The sequence below is a fragment of the Lynx canadensis genome, chromosome A1 (assembly GCF_007474595.2).
Source record: "Lynx canadensis isolate LIC74 chromosome A1, mLynCan4.pri.v2, whole genome shotgun sequence".
NCBI lineage: Eukaryota > Metazoa > Chordata > Mammalia > Carnivora > Felidae > Lynx > Lynx canadensis.
The window spans coordinates 174738911-174753872 of NC_044303.2; the positions used below are offsets into that span (position 1 = coordinate 174738911).

General features: G+C 50.8%; 1 protein-coding gene across 3 annotated transcripts in view; it reads right to left on the reverse strand.

The window, feature by feature from the left end:
• Positions 1-200: 200 nt before the first annotated feature.
• Positions 201-14962, reverse strand: part of CPLX2 (complexin 2) — a 79883-nt gene continuing 65121 nt past the window's right edge. Inside the window, exons 3-6 of one of the 3 annotated variants that reach the window (XM_030327318.1) lie at positions 9275-9416; positions 1611-1730; positions 1299-1474; positions 201-532 (exon numbers count right to left, since the gene is read on the reverse strand). In XM_030327318.1, coding sequence (XP_030183178.1) covers positions 335-532; positions 1299-1474; positions 1611-1641 — 405 coding nt within the window. In that variant the 5' untranslated portion in view covers positions 1642-1730; positions 9275-9416 and the 3' untranslated portion in view covers positions 201-334. Of the gene's footprint in view, positions 533-1298; positions 1475-1610; positions 1731-8579; positions 8709-9274; positions 9417-14962 lie in introns of those variants that run through there. The other 2 variants (XM_030327309.1, XM_030327301.1) reach the window with 2 other exon arrangements.

Consider the following 14962-nt stretch of genomic DNA (forward strand, 5'->3'; position numbering starts at 1 on the left):
GGTGCATGAAGGAATGTATGGGGGTTACCACACTAGCATAGACCTTAGGCTTCCGGAGGGGGCCCTCAGTGCCTCTGGCACTGGATTCAACGCCCCCTGCTGGGGGAAGCTGTCTTCCCTTTTTCAAGCAACTGGGAAGTGAGGTGGGGGCTGAATACCCTGGGATGAAGGGGGTGTGAGGGAGTGCTGAGGGGGAGGAGTCCTGGCCAGGGAAGGGGGGCAGAGGTCAACTGAGGTTTTCCCCTTCAGAACTGAGACTTAACTGAATGAAAAGAAAGAACCAAAAAAAAAAAAAAAAGTAACAAGTGGAGTGGGAACAGGGCAGGAGGGCCGGTTACTTCTTGAACATGTCCTGCAGTGGCCCGGGGAGGTATTTGAGCACCGTGTCCAGGATGCTCTCCTCCTCTTCCTCCTCCTCATCCCCGCAGCCTGCAGGGATAGCCTTCTTGGGCCGGGTCAGGCTTCCCTCGCAGGGCTGCTCCAGGGCTGCCTTCTCCTCTGCCTCCTTCTCTTCCTTCTTCTTCAGCCCGTACTGGGAAGGGGGGAGGGCAGACATGAACATGAATGGGGCAAGGAGAGAGCTGGATCTCAAGGTCAAGCTGGCTCATCCGGGGCCGCCACTCATGGAAACTCCCCAAGCCTTAGTCCTCTCATCTATAAAATAGGGATAAGGATGCCTTCCTTATGGGATTGTGCCTGTTCTCGGCAGGTGTTCCAGAAAAGAGAGTCGGTGCGTAGGGTTTCCTTTAAAATTAATACCTGCCCATAATAACTTCTCTGCCCTTCTGACATCCCCCAAGATTTCACATCTGAAAGTCCTCCCATAGGTTTCGATGACAAAACTTGATCTGAGCTGATGGGAGGCTACTTATAGCCTTGTTTTTTTTGCAGTGGTGAGACTAGACATGTATGGAACTGCTTGGCATCAGGTGGCAGCTGCAGACCCATTGAGAGTGACACGTAACAATAACAGGTGCTTAGGGCACTACGGTACTTTCCCCAAATTCCCAAATTCTGGATTGCAAACATTTGGTCTCCAGTCTTGGGCACAAGACTGCGGACCATAGCAGCAAACATTCGGGAGCGCTTATCGTGTGCATTATCTTACTTAATCGCCATAACCCTCCTTTGAGGGAGGTGTTCCTGTGACACTCCTTTCTCCCTATGAGGAAGAAACCTAGTGAGAGTTAGGTCTAAGGTGAGAGCAGGGATTCAGGGGAGCCTGAGGCCGGGGTTTAGGGGGACCGGCTTGACCTCAGTTCCTTACTCTCCCACGCGGACGGATGGGTGATGCTGACCTTGTCTCGGATCTGCTGCCGGACCTTCTCACGCTCAGCCTCCATGCGCGCATGCTTGGCCTTACGCTCCTCCTCCTGCTGCCGCAGTGCTTCCTGTCGCTCCTCCTCCTTCTTCTGCGCGTCTGGATCCTTCTCCTCCTCTCCCCCCAGCATCTTCCCCATATCCTTGGTGGCCCCTAAATCGGGTGGGGTGGGGAAGGAGAGGATGGGGTCAGGGGGGACCAGGGCTGGGGATAGAAGGACTTGGTGCTCTGCGGGCCCCTCCCACCTGGATTGAGACCCAGGTCGGGGAGTGAAGGGTGCGGGACTCACCTCCAAGGGCCTGCTTCATGACGAAGTCCATGACGCCGGCTCTAGTTAGCGTGCCTTAGCTCGCAGCCAAGGTTGCATGCAGGGCTCCTGACAAGGCCTGGCTCAGAGATATGTGTCAACCTGCAAAAGTGGAGTCAGGGATCAGATGGGAGAGGCCTCTGTACAGACAGACAGCAGCCTCACCCTGGTTCGGGCCCCAGGCTGCGTCAGCCCAGGCCAAGACCCAGTCCTCTGGCACTCAATGGAAAGGGGCTATTTCCTGAGTACTTGCTGCGTGCCAGGCACATGTGTGTGGCCAAATATCTTCTGCTTCCGATTTTAAAACCTCATCTTGCCCTTATGGCTTTAATTGGATTGAGTCCAGGAGTGCTAGAAAGAAGGGGGAGTTTGGAGTCAGGCAAAGCTGGGTTCTGATGCCACCCTCATTCCTTATTCACCATGTGACATTCAGCTAGTTCCTGAACCTCCTTAAGCCCCAGTTTCCTCCTCCATAAGATAGAATGGCAGTGCCTCTTTTCCCAGGGCTACTGTGGAGACTGGAGAAAATTCCAGCCTGGGCCACTGGGCCAACCACTAGATGGAATGAGCAGGGGATTAGGGCCCCAGCAAATCAGAGGCCAGTGAAAAACTGAGAACAGTCAGCTTGGATGAACATATCCAGACTTCTGAAATTAGGCAAATGGAGAAATAAGTTACTTTTATTTCAGGAAACATGTAAGTTTTGTGTTTTATAGCTTAATATTGATTTTTATTTTGAATTACACATGGGGGTTGGAGACATGATAATCTTCTTGGGGCTTAGGGCCTTTAAAGTACCGAGCACGGGCCTTGTAAGCACTCAGCTTGTGTTAGTCCTCCTCTTCTCTCTAAATTACCAACTTTCAATTTTTATTATATTTTTTATTCTTTCCTTTTTGGCCTCAGAACATTTTCTCCAAATAAAATCTTAATGAGAATCTCAGTATGCAAGATCCCAATGTTAGTGGGGCGGGGAGGGTAGAGAGCTTGGAAGCTTCCCTCCATCCTTGACCTCCTTCTACCTCGTTCCCCCCACATCCTTGAGAATTTGAACCCTGATACTGTAACTCTGAGAGATTTCCTTTTTATTTTAACCATTCAGTTTCATCACTGGCTTTTCATAGACAAAGCCATCGCAAATCACTTTTTGTGTGTAGGTGGGAACATCCCTGACCTATCTAAAGGGTGATGTGGTCACGTGGGGTGAGGCCTACTCCCCAAGGCCTTTCAGCCCACACAGCCTTGGGGGCTTTATGATTTGCTGGGAGACAAAAGGGAAATGGTGGCAGAGAAGCAGGCTGGCTATCACAACCAGGTTGAGTTCAAGGTCACTGGCTGTTTGTTGATGATTTTCTTCATTTCTTTCAAAATGAGAAGACATATCAGCAGACTGAGATCTTTCGATCAAATGGGGCCCGAGAGTTTATTTGAGGATTTCTACATGATCATACCACCTGACAGGTTGTTTTGAGGAGAGCAAATCATGACGAAGTAGAAAAACATCCCCAGGGGCTTTGGCATCAGACACACCTGGTTAGAAGTCCGGGCTCCCTGGCTGTGGCCACCCTGGGGAAGTGTCAGTTTGCTCCAGGACAGCGAGGGAGTATTAAGCCTACCCTTGTACTGGTGTTTGAAGAAGAGGAGACACTGGTCAAGTGACTGGGTATGTAGCAGCTGCTCCTTAATGTTGGCCATTGCTGACTGCATATTTGTGAGGACGTGTCGGAGCAGGGTTTCCAGGAAATGTAAGAGAACCCACCCCGACCCAGAATTCTGAGTGTGAAGGCGGCTCAGCTCAGTCAATTAAGATGTTTTTGCTGGATTCAAAAACATTGTAAAGAAACTGCATTTCTAAGAAGAGGAAATGAACAATTTAATAATCAAATGATTTCAGGAACTATTGGGTTCCTCCTCTGTGTTTACATGCAGCTCAAGGAATTTGCAGGTGGTAGTAGAGACATGGGACTTTAATCTGAGATGCTTCAAATTGGTCCACAGGGCACCTGGGCTTTAAAAGGTTCAGTCTCATCCCTAATTTGCTGCTCTGGCAAGTCTTTCTCCTGAACCAGATGATCTTCTGGGCCCTCTTCCCAGTGGTTCGGTTGGAGCAGTTTTGCAGCCTTTGAACTGCTGGCCACCCCCACTGTATCCTCAAATCCTTCTCCTGTCTTGGCTCTGTGACTCAGTTCTTTCCTCTCCCCCATGTCCTACTGCTCTCTTTCCTCTCCTAGTGCTCCTCGCCCTTCCCCATCCCAGCTTTGCTGCCTCTTGTTCTTCTCCGCTCTTCAATAAGAGTGTTCCCCAGGACTTTAGCTCCCGTCTCTTTTTCCTCTCTAATGCTTCCCTAGGGCAACTCATCCTTTCTTGGGCTTTAATGATACCTAGACATCTTATGTGGGCTCTAGACCCCTGTAGTCATTTATCCAACAAATATTAATTGAGTATCTCCTATGTACCAGGCAGCGTGTTAGGCACCGGGGATATACGAGTAAACAAAACAAACAAAACCCTGCCCTCATGCAGATTACATTCTGGAGTGTGTGTGTGGGGGGGGGGGTGGGGTGGGCGGTGAGTGTGTGTGTGTGTGTTTGTGCACAGGGAAATAGACAACAAATAAATCAAGATATGCACTTGCCTTCCTCTTGGACACCTCCCTCTGGATGTCCCATGGCACCATTCAAAGTTAACATACCATGTCTCTATCACCACACCATCTCCTTCTCCAGACTCTTCTGTTTCTAAGCATTCATTCAGCAAACATTGATTACGATCCCTCCCGGCCCCCCAATATGCAAAGTACATCTACTCACTTGAGGCCTGAGTCTTCTGGATACTTACATCCCTGTCATTCTAGGTGCCCCCTTACCCTTGTTGAGGCCTGCTAGGATTATTTAGCAGCTTCTTGGGTCCATCCCAAAGTCCTGCTGCTCACCCCCAACGTGGCTCTCTCAGCTGTTAAGTAATTTATTGTTCACCCTGTTGAGGTTCTCCCAACCAATTTCTCAAGGCCCAGGGTCCTCCTACTCTGTCTCCTTCCACAGGTGCATTGGAAGACTTGTGAGCCCTGGGTCAGGCATACCTGACTCCGATCCTGAACCTGCTACTTTTTAGCTGTGAGACAGTAAGTAATTGACTTAGCCTCTTTTCTTCATACAGTGAGGATTACGTGCCACTTTGAAAGGTTAGAAATAATGTGTTTAGCACATGGTGGCAGTGGGGAGCTCAGTACATGGTGACTGCTATCACTCTCAAAATGATTAATGCCAACTAGTATGAGATCTTGCCACTTTCCCTCCTAGCTTCTGAGGACAAGGTCCCCCTCCTTCCTGCTGAAGTTAATCTATCCACCGGTACTGCAGATCTTCTCTCCTTACACCTCCTACGTGATCTTTTCGTGCTCTCTCTTCCTCACATCCTCAGTCTCCTGGATAGGTCTCTTTATCCGCTCCCTTAATCTCTGTCCTCTACCTTTGTGATGAAGGGGTGTCCATTTGGTGTCTCCACTTCTTCAGTTCCAGGTCAGCCCGGCAGCTCTGTGAGATCAGAGATCTGCTGCCTCTGCACTGCCACCGAAATTGCCCTCGTCGGAGTCGCCAGAGGCCTCCAGAATGCCAGATCCTGGAGTGTTTTCACTGCTCTGAAGCTCCTCCATCCATCCCTCTGTAGCATCAGATACTGGTGATGACTCTCCTCTCTCCTCATCCCTCTATTTTTCAGCCCTCTTCTTGAATCTTTTGAATTCTAGGACGGCACTCCTGTGGTCTTCATCCTACTTTTCAGACAAATCTTTTCTCCCCTCTACTGACTTCTTTTCTTTAAAATGTAGATGTTATCCAAGCAATCGCTCTCCCTCTTTCTCCTCCTACTGTCCCTTATTCCTCCACTGTCTCCCTTGGGAATCTCACCTAACCCTATTGATTTATGCCCTTCTTTAGTCACAGACCACCCCCAGCCCCCAGACTCACACATTTAACTTTCTGCTGGATATTGCCACATGGGTAATCTCAAATTCAGTCTATCCAAAGATCGATCTTATCCTCGCTTCCCTCACCCAACCACCTTTTCTCCCAGCATGCCTTGTTCCAATCGCCTCAACTGAAAACTCTAGAGTCAGTGACTTCTTCACTTACTCACTCACTCACTCCCAATATTCTTTGGGTATCTACTCTGCCAGGCACTGTTCTCGGGGCTGGGGCTGTGGCAGGGAACAAGGGAGTCACATTTGTTCTCACAGCATTCAGTTAGCTGGGGAGGTAGACGCCGGACAAAAGACCACACAAGGAATTGGTGAGTTAAAATTGGGATGGGATGCTAAAGAGGAGTCCAGAGACTGTAGCTTCATGGTGCTTCCTGCATCCACACCCTCTTCTCCTACGCTGCTAATGTCTTGGCTCAGGACTTCAAGGTTCTGGATTTGTGCATAACCTCTATGTCTGTCCCTCCCTCAGCTCTTACCCATCCTCCACATGGCTGTCCAATTAATCTTCCTAAAGGGCAGATCTGCTCATCAAACACACCCTGCAATGGCTCCCCATGGTCTTGTTAAACTGGCCAGAGGGTCCTTGTGCTGACCTTCAAATCCTGCACAGTCTAGCACCTGCCTGACTTGCCATTCATTTCTCATCTTTTGCATGTGGCTCTGCTTCTATTTGAAAACCACTGGGTATTTATTCATTTTACAGCCTGGGAACCCCTTAACTTCATCTCTGTCGGTTCTAATCCTGACTCCACTACTTACTAAGTGACCTTGAGCAAATGACTTAATCTTTTTTCATCTGTAAAATGGAGACAATACTGCCTATCCCCAAGACATGTTGTGAGCATTAAATGAGATAATGCAAATAAAGTGCTCAGCCTAGTGTTTGGCACATAGTAGGTGCTAATACATATTACCTATCATCACTGTCATGGTTATCATCATCACTGTTATCATCATCAGCAGCAGCAATATTAATTTTCAAAGAGCCCTCTCAAACATCACTGCCTTTATGAAATATCCTGGATCTCCTGGGTGAGATGTGATGGTGTCTTCCTCTTCTGAGACCCAGGGTACTTTTCTACTGCAGCCTTGCCTGCCTCCAGCTCATGTGCTCTGTCCAGCTGTGTGTGTTTTGTTTCCAGATCGCTCTGAGCTCCCTTTAGGGGAGGGCTTGTATCTTGTTCATTTCCCTTATGCCAGAGTCCACAATATCTCCTGGTTCATGGTAGAGCCTCATGACGTATTTGCTAGGTTGAATTTAATGTTGTGTGTCAGCGCGTATGTGAGAGTCTACGCGTTCAGAGTATGATCCTGCATGTCTAACTCTGAACTTAGGCATCGTGTGAGCCTGCGTGAGCGTGTGTGCAGGCGTGTGTGTAGATATTTTGCCATATGCCTGTAGGAGTGCTGAGGTCGGGCAGGTTGCATGCAGTTGAGGATTTTGGCCAGACCGCCAGGAGGCGCTCCTCAGCGGTTCTGCGGGAAACCTTGGTCTATCCCCGCGCGGGAAGGGTGGTGGTGGTGGTGGTGGTGGTGGTTGTGGGGTGGGGGTGGTGGTGATGCTGGGCTGGGGGAGGGGAGACAAAAAAGGGGAGAGGGAGGGATGCCGCCGCAGCACGTTTCCGTGCCTTTAGCGCGCCCAGGACCTAGGACCCATCTTCAGCTTTCCCTCCTCGACTTTCTCCAGCCTGTCCCAACCCGAAGGCACGGAGGCACCTCCTCAGGCTTGGCCGTCTGAGCCCCAACCGGTTTTCGGGACTGGGCCCCGCCATCCGACAAGCAGATTCGGGCACCTGCAGTGTTTGTCCTTGTGGCTGTTTTTCTGTTCTTATGGCTCAAGTCCAGCCTATATTCACCGCAACTCAATCCAACACTCATTTGCTTTTCGCAGGGGACCCTACGCTAATGGCGATGGCAGAGACAGAGGATGCCCCTTACTTCCCCCTCCACTCCCCCCCCCCCATACGCCCCTGGAAAAGAGAAGCACTGGGGGAGGGGAAGGGGCAGTGGAGGATGGGAGGGGATAGGGAATCGGCTCCCTCAGAAAAGCGGAAGTGGCAGGGACTTAGCGTTCCCTCGGCAGAAGAGGACAGGAATCTAGGCGTCCCTCTCCCGCTCCCCTGCGGAGACGAGCCAGCAGCTCTGCCCTGGAGCTCTCGGTTGGCCGCTGACAGCGCCCCTCCCCCAACACACAAAGCTTCAACCCCAAGACCCAGCCAGGTATCAAACTTTGATGGGGGAGGGGGCAGAGTGGGGCCTGCGAAGGCCTTAGAAGGGACGGTAACTAATTACCCCAGGCAGAGAACGTGCTCTGGCCAAACCTTGGCTCCTCCTCCTCTGAGGACAAATAGTCCCTTTGGCCCCTCACCTTCAGTTGACGTTTTAAGCTTTCTTCCCCTCCACCTTCGGCCTCTCCGCCCCCCTCCTGGCGCCCTCTGACTCACTCCAGGAGCCTGAACCCCTTCGGGGGCGGCTCCCTCCTCCGGGGCGAAGAGGGCTCTGGAGGGTTCCGGGTGAACCACAACCTGAAGTAGTTTAGATCGACTCCCCACCCCCCAATCCCCACCCCCGCGAGCTCGAAGTTGTTCTCTAGGTTCAGACTTGAGTCTCCCGCCGCCCTCGGGGCGGTCCTGGCTCTCCGGGAGCAGGGCTGTTTTGGGGTCTGCCCGGAGGTCTCCGACTCGGGGCCCACTCCTCCTTCCCAGTTTGCCCAGGTTTAACTCTCTTCCCTCCGCTTGCTCGCTCCACCCTCGCGGTGAGCTGTCCTTTCAGCACCACGGCGAGCGCGCCCAGGAGGGTCCCAGCTGCTGCCGCTCAGCCTCCCTTTCCGGCGCCTGGCCAGTCTTGGGGAGCTGTCCCCTCGAAAGCCGTACTCGCCAGCTTCCCAGGCTGCCCTGCAGCCTCACGGCGAGAGCCGGGACCCTGTTGCCCACAGCCCGGCTCCGCCCTCCCGGCCCGTGGTCAGCACCGACCTGGCGGTCCACGAAACCGTCTGAGCCACTGCAGGGCTCCGGGTGTACTCAGCGAGGCGGTTCCTTCTGCTATTCCAGCTCCCGCCGCCGCCTCGTGCAACTCCACCAGGCGAGCTGGGGCCGCGGCTGCCGCTGCCGCGGGCGGCTGCCTGAGGCGCCCTCCAATCACGCCCCTCAGCCAGGCCCTGACGTGCTACCGCTCCCCTTCCAGATGGGAAATTCAAACCTCTCTCTCTCTCTCTCTCTCTCTCTCTCCTCTCCTCTCTCTCCTCTCTCTCTCCCCCCTCTCTCCTCCCTCTCTCCTCTCTTCCTCCTCCCCCTTCCTCTCCCTTTCCCATTCTTCCTCCTTCTCCCCTCTTTTCTCTCTCTACTCTCCTTCCTCCTCCACCCTTCGCTGTCTCCTCCACCCCCGCCCCCAGAAGACACCCCCGCCAATCCCCGCCCCCCCCCCCCCCGCAGCCACTTGTCCTGGCCAAAGCTCTTAGGACCACAAGCTTGTTGCTTCAATGCACTGAGGGCACAGTGATGGGTCAGGGGATGGAGGAAGGGTTCTTTAAAGCAAAACTCAAAGATCACCTGCTTGGGAAAGTCTTCCTGATTCCTCCAGGAAGAATTGGTCCCACTCTTCTCAGGGTTTCTGCCATCCCTAGACACATGCCTGTTTCAGAGGCAATTGTTGCTCTATTTTGGCTTACCTCTTGCCTGTGAGCTCCTATAGGACAGGGCCACCATCAGACCATCTTTACGGCCCCTCAGCATCATGTCCTGCCACAGGAGTACTCAAGAAACATTGATGGATCATGTGGTAAGGCTCCAATAGGGGCTAAGGAGTCCTTCCTGTGGGCCCAGAGGGAGAAGATTGCTGCAAAATTCGCTGATTGCCAATCCCTTGTAGATCTGGTATCCTGTGCAGAATAAGGAATCTGTCGCAAACTTTATTCTAGAAGCCTATTTCTTTCTCTTGTAGGCCCAGGGCGGAAACGGGACCTCCAAGAGGTAGGGCGACATCTGTCCATATCCCTCAAGACTTTCCTCTCCCACTTACACTCATTTCTCATTTTATTACTCTCTCCTAATGAGTCTTTCCATTCTGCCTGCCATCTTTTGGCTCTAAAATGCTTCCTTTAATCCAGACCGATCTGTAAGAAAATGACTTAGGGGAGGAGGGGCCTTATATCATGCCTTTGAAAGATTTGCAAGAGTTTGTGCATCAATCAGGGTTATGTCAGAGTGTAGATGACTTCTGCTTCTGTAAGGGGATGGCTTCCTTCCAAGGAGGAAGCAGCAAGAGCTGCAGAGGGACAGGATTGGGAGAGGAAGGAGGTGTGATTTGTGTGATTTTTGTTCCAAAAGGAGGGGACTATTCCTTTACACAAGTTCACAGCAGAGTCCTCAAAGTGAGGGACTTCCACAGGTCAGAGGCCATTGGCGGAACCACCCTTCTTACCTGGAGAGTCATCTTCTGAAGCTCATCTCTATTCTCCCCTTATAGGCTATGGGGCTTGGTATAGGGAAAGCCCTTCATTTATGGCTGAGTTCTGTTTAACACTGTGTTGGGCCATCAGCATGCTCATTTTTAATTTTTTTCCTTTTCCTGAGGCAGACACTAATGGGGGGGGGCAGTGGGGAGGCTGTTTGATTAGAGTGGCTTAGACTTGCCACTAATGCCTGAGGGGAGTTCTGGGCAGGGAGATCTGATATTATGCCATTTTAAGACTCACAGTCCTCCTCCTCTCTCTCCTTCTCCCTCCTTTCTTCCTGTTCTTCCAGAGCAGAAGCTCAGTGAATGGGACCTGGCTGGCAGCCCTCTACTTACAGTTGGGGTTTTTCCACAATGGGCATTGTCTTTAACATGGACATCAACCAGGATGCCCTGGTGGCTCAGTCAGTTAAGCCTCCTACTTCATTCGGCTCAGGTCATGATCTCACAGTTCGTGAGTTTGAGCCCTGCATCGGGCTCTCTGCTGTCAGCACACAGCCCGTTTTGGATCCTCTCTCCCATCCCTCCCCCACTCTCTCTCTCTTTCTCTCTCTCAAATAAATAAAACATTAAAAAAATAGAGACATCAACCAAGCTGGGATAAACATCCAACTTAGCCCTCAGAAAAATACTGAGCTCAGCTCTGGACACCATACTTTAAGATAGTTTAGGGGTGCCTGGGTGGCTCAGTCGGTCCAACTTTGGCTCAGGTCATGATATCACCGTTCGTGGGTTCAAGCCCCATGTTGGGCTCTGTGCTGACAGCTCAGAGCCTGGAGCCTGCTTCAGATTCTGTGTCTCCCCCTCTCTCTCTGCCCCTCCCCCACTACACTCTGTCTCTGTCTCTTTCTCAAAAATAAACATTAAAAATATTTTTTAAAAAATGGATTCAATAAGCTTGCATATGCTTAGGGAAAAAAAGGGTAGTTTGGTGGCGGGTGTCTGGAAATCATGTCACATGGGTGAAGGTTGAAGGATTTGAGGGTGTTTCATCTGGAGGAGAGAATGCTGACGGGCCAAGTCTTGCTCAGTTTATAACTCTGGCACTTAGCATGGTGCCTGGCAAAGTAGGTGCTAAGGAAATGCTTGTGGTTGAATGAATGACCACTGCAAGCAAAATGGAGTACTATTGTTTTCATCAGCCCTGAATACAGAATTAGGGCAATGGGGGAAAGGTAAAGGCAGGCAGACAGAAGCTCTAAGAGGAAAAATCTTCTGTCAGTTGGAGCTGTCTAGCCATAGCGTGGACTGCCTCATGTTAGGTAGTGAGTTCTCCATTCCCTGGAAAATGACAGTTGGGTGGCAGGTGACAGCTAAAGCCCCCTTTGAACCCAAGCTTCTGTGAATCTATAAAATACTGTATGAGCTGACATGAATCATGTCAGCTGCAGAAAATCTTACTGGTGGATAAAAGGACAGCTCAGTCAAGCCTTGTTGGCTTCATCCTGTTGAATGATTAGGGGCAAATCAGGGCACTTTAGCTACTGATACTTTCTGTTGAAGAAAGATGGCGGACAGCTGAATACTTGCTCCCTGTTCACTCTTGCCAGCCTAGACATAGTTCCTAAATACTCCACTGTCAATGTAGAAAAGTCATTAAATATTATAACCATTTTCTAATGATTATAATACTACTAGTCATAGCAACCATCAGGCCCCCATTATATCTCAGGCACTTAGTTTGGTGCTTTGCATAAATTACATTCTCTCCTTTAGTTCACACAAACCTCTGTTTCCAAGATGAGGAAGTCGATCTCCTGGGAGATGCAGTGGGTCTTTGGCATAGCCAGGATTCTAGCCCAGGCCTGCCTGATGCTCAGCTCTGGGGTCCTTTAGCCCCCCCCCCCCCCCCCCGCTGCTTCTCTTCTGACACATCCCACAGCCTATGGAAATGTAACTTTTGCTCTTCAGATTTTTTTCACATTGACATTTATCGTCCTCCCTGTTCTCCAGTTTCTCACTTAAAAAAAATAAAAACACAAAAAACTGCCTTGAATTCACACCCAGATTAGGGTCTTCGTGTCATGTGGGTTGTCTGCATTTTCTTCATCTCCCGCATCTCTAATCCAGCCCGCTGTGAGTCCCCCTCCCCCAGCCAGCCTCAGGGTCTTGTGGAGCCTGCTCTGTAGACAGCTTCTAAGAGTCACCTGGTAAAATATGGATGTGGCTCTGCAAGGTGTCTCACCCTGGCTTGTGCTGGATCTCCACTTCTATTTGTGAGCCCTGTGGTCTGGGGCAGGGGGCCAGATTCGAACAGATTTTTAAAATTACGTGTACGTGCCTTGACTGTTCACTAGGAAGCCAATCAAGAGAGCTAATGTCAGTACTTTGTGTGAGGATCGAGGAACAGTGTGTGAAGAATGACAACTGTTACAGACCATAAATGCAGTGATCAGTGAGAACGGCGTTTGTCCAAAGGTCAGCCCATTTCTTCCCTGCAGTTGTCTCAGCCCAGAGGGCACTCTGGATGCAGTGTGGGATGTGAGGAAGAGATTGCTGGCTGGGCTGACCTCAGCTGGGAGTTGAGCTGGTGGGTGTAGGGAGGCTTCTGAGTGCTGGAGACGTTGACTCCACAACCTGCCATTCTAGCTTGAGCCTGGAGGGGCAGAATTGGTCTTGGTTTGAGGGGGTGGCTGTGTGCCAGAGGCAGAAAACAGAACTGTGGGGGTGGCGCACAGGGGAAGGGCTCTAGGCCAACTTGCTCATCTGACGAGTGCCTCCCATCTTGTCACTGATAATGGCGAGGGTGCCACGGTCAGGATGTAAGGCCAGGGGCCCAGTCTGTCTCTTTCAACATGGAGTAGCAATGTGAAGGCAAACCTGTTGTTGTGCAATGGTGCATAAGTGCGTGTGCCCACCAGTGTGGGACCGTGTAGGCGGCAGTGGACAGCATCCATGTGGAGGGACATAGGTGCTAGGAGGCCAGATGTAGGTCTGTTGCCATGTGATCCACAGCGTGTGGTGGTGTATCCTTCCGGATGTGGAGTGTCTCTGGTGTGACTGTATCATGGGGTATAAAGCCAAGAGGGTTGTTGTTACAGCGGGATGTGTAATGGCATTGTGTGAAGGTTTGGGTGTAAGACATCGTTGCCATGTATAGCTGTGCAGGTTGTGCAGTGTACAACCACAGAAGGCACTATTCACATAGACTGTGCCAGATGCGAAGGCTCTGGGGACATGCCACCATTTCTGTGTAATGACGTATGTCTAGGTGTCACTGTCAACGAGAGATGATACAGGTGACAGGATGTTACCGTCAACGTGAAATGGTGCCATCATTGGTGGGAAGAGTGTAAATGTAAGTGTGTCACAGTGGACTGGCACATGTGTCACTGTCGTTGTTGGGGCCGTACGGGTGTGTCTGAGCAGCCAGGAGTGTGTTATCCCACTGCGCAGGCATACAGGCGAAATGCGTCACTGAATATGACTGATCCCTCCTTTTCCATTTTCCCCCACCGGAGAGACCCTTGGTAGCCCAACCTGCTAGCTCTTGCCCCATGCAGGAAGCTGCATAAACCTTTGGATTCTCCATTATCCACTTTTGTTTCTCAGAAAGAGGGTTCCAGGCTCCCCATCTGAACCATGACTCATTGGTGTTGCACATAGTGTGTGTGTGGGAATCCCTGAGGAGCCCCTCTCTATCCCAGAGCCCTGCCCCCAAGTCAGAGCTCCTCCCCAGCCCAGCATCCTCCTGCCAGCTCTTTGGAGGTCCTCTGCCACCCTTCATCCCATCCCCACCCGGATCCAGGCACTCATTAGCATGTCAAAGCAGTCCTTTTTCAGCCCACGCATTGTACCCTGGGATATCCCCACACAGTTAGCTCCCTCCCATCTTGAGCTTTCCTGAAACCTTACATTTTCATGTCTGCCACACCAGTCTGCGGTTCCCCCACCATCCGGCACAGGGAGGATATTGTGGTGGTAAATCCTTCCTCCCTTGCCTGGTTCTTTTTCCAGCTCTCTACTGGGACTTCTGCCTCCCCTCGTCCAATCTGAGCCCTTCCAACTCTCGAGGATGTGGTTGGACCAATCTTTCCATCAGAAATTCTTCCCAATGACCCTAGATGCTCGAATCACCCCAGAGCCAGACAATGCATCCCACCAAGCCTCATTTGAGTCTTAGTGCTAGACTTGCTCAGTCATAATAGGTGAAGCATCAAAATTTGTTCTGTGTCCTCAGGAGGTTCCCCTTCCAGAATGTCACTCCATCCTTGTGACACTTGGTCCCTTTCCCCCTCCCCCCATGTGAAGCCCTGCTCAGAAAGACAGTTTTTTACACCTTAGAATCCTCTCCTTAGGCACATGGAAACAGAATAACAGAGCTCCAGAACACTAAAATCATAAGCCAAAGGCCTTTTTAGGAGAACGTTTAGAATCACAGAATCTAGAATGATAGGCTCTCTAACCACTATATGGCCCACTCTTGCTCAGAGCCACTGGGGTGGAGGGCTTGCTAAAAAAATGGCAGACTTTTGGGCATCTTCCCGTGTGGACTGAACCAAAATCTCTGAGATGGGATCCCAGGAGTTTGCAACAGTATCAAGCCCCCCAGGTGGTTTTGATATACCCACTAGTTGGAAAACCCTTGCCTTGGGCCCTAGAATCTGAGAATCATATGATTCCGGGCCGTAGTCTTATAGAAAAAAAAAATACTGAATCATGAAATCATAGAATATTTTAGGATTCACAGAAGCTTAGATTCAACTAATTACACACATTCACTCACAACTTTAGGATCTTAAATTCCATGAATCTTAACGCCTAGAATTATAGAGTTTGAAGTGACCCTGGAGTGCGATTTTGTTCCTGTTCTAGGAGGAAATTTTCTTTTTCAGCCTCATCGCTCCTTTTGGAATGGAAGGCTTTTTCCCCTGTCCCTTGCAGGGCTGCCTCCACGGTGTCG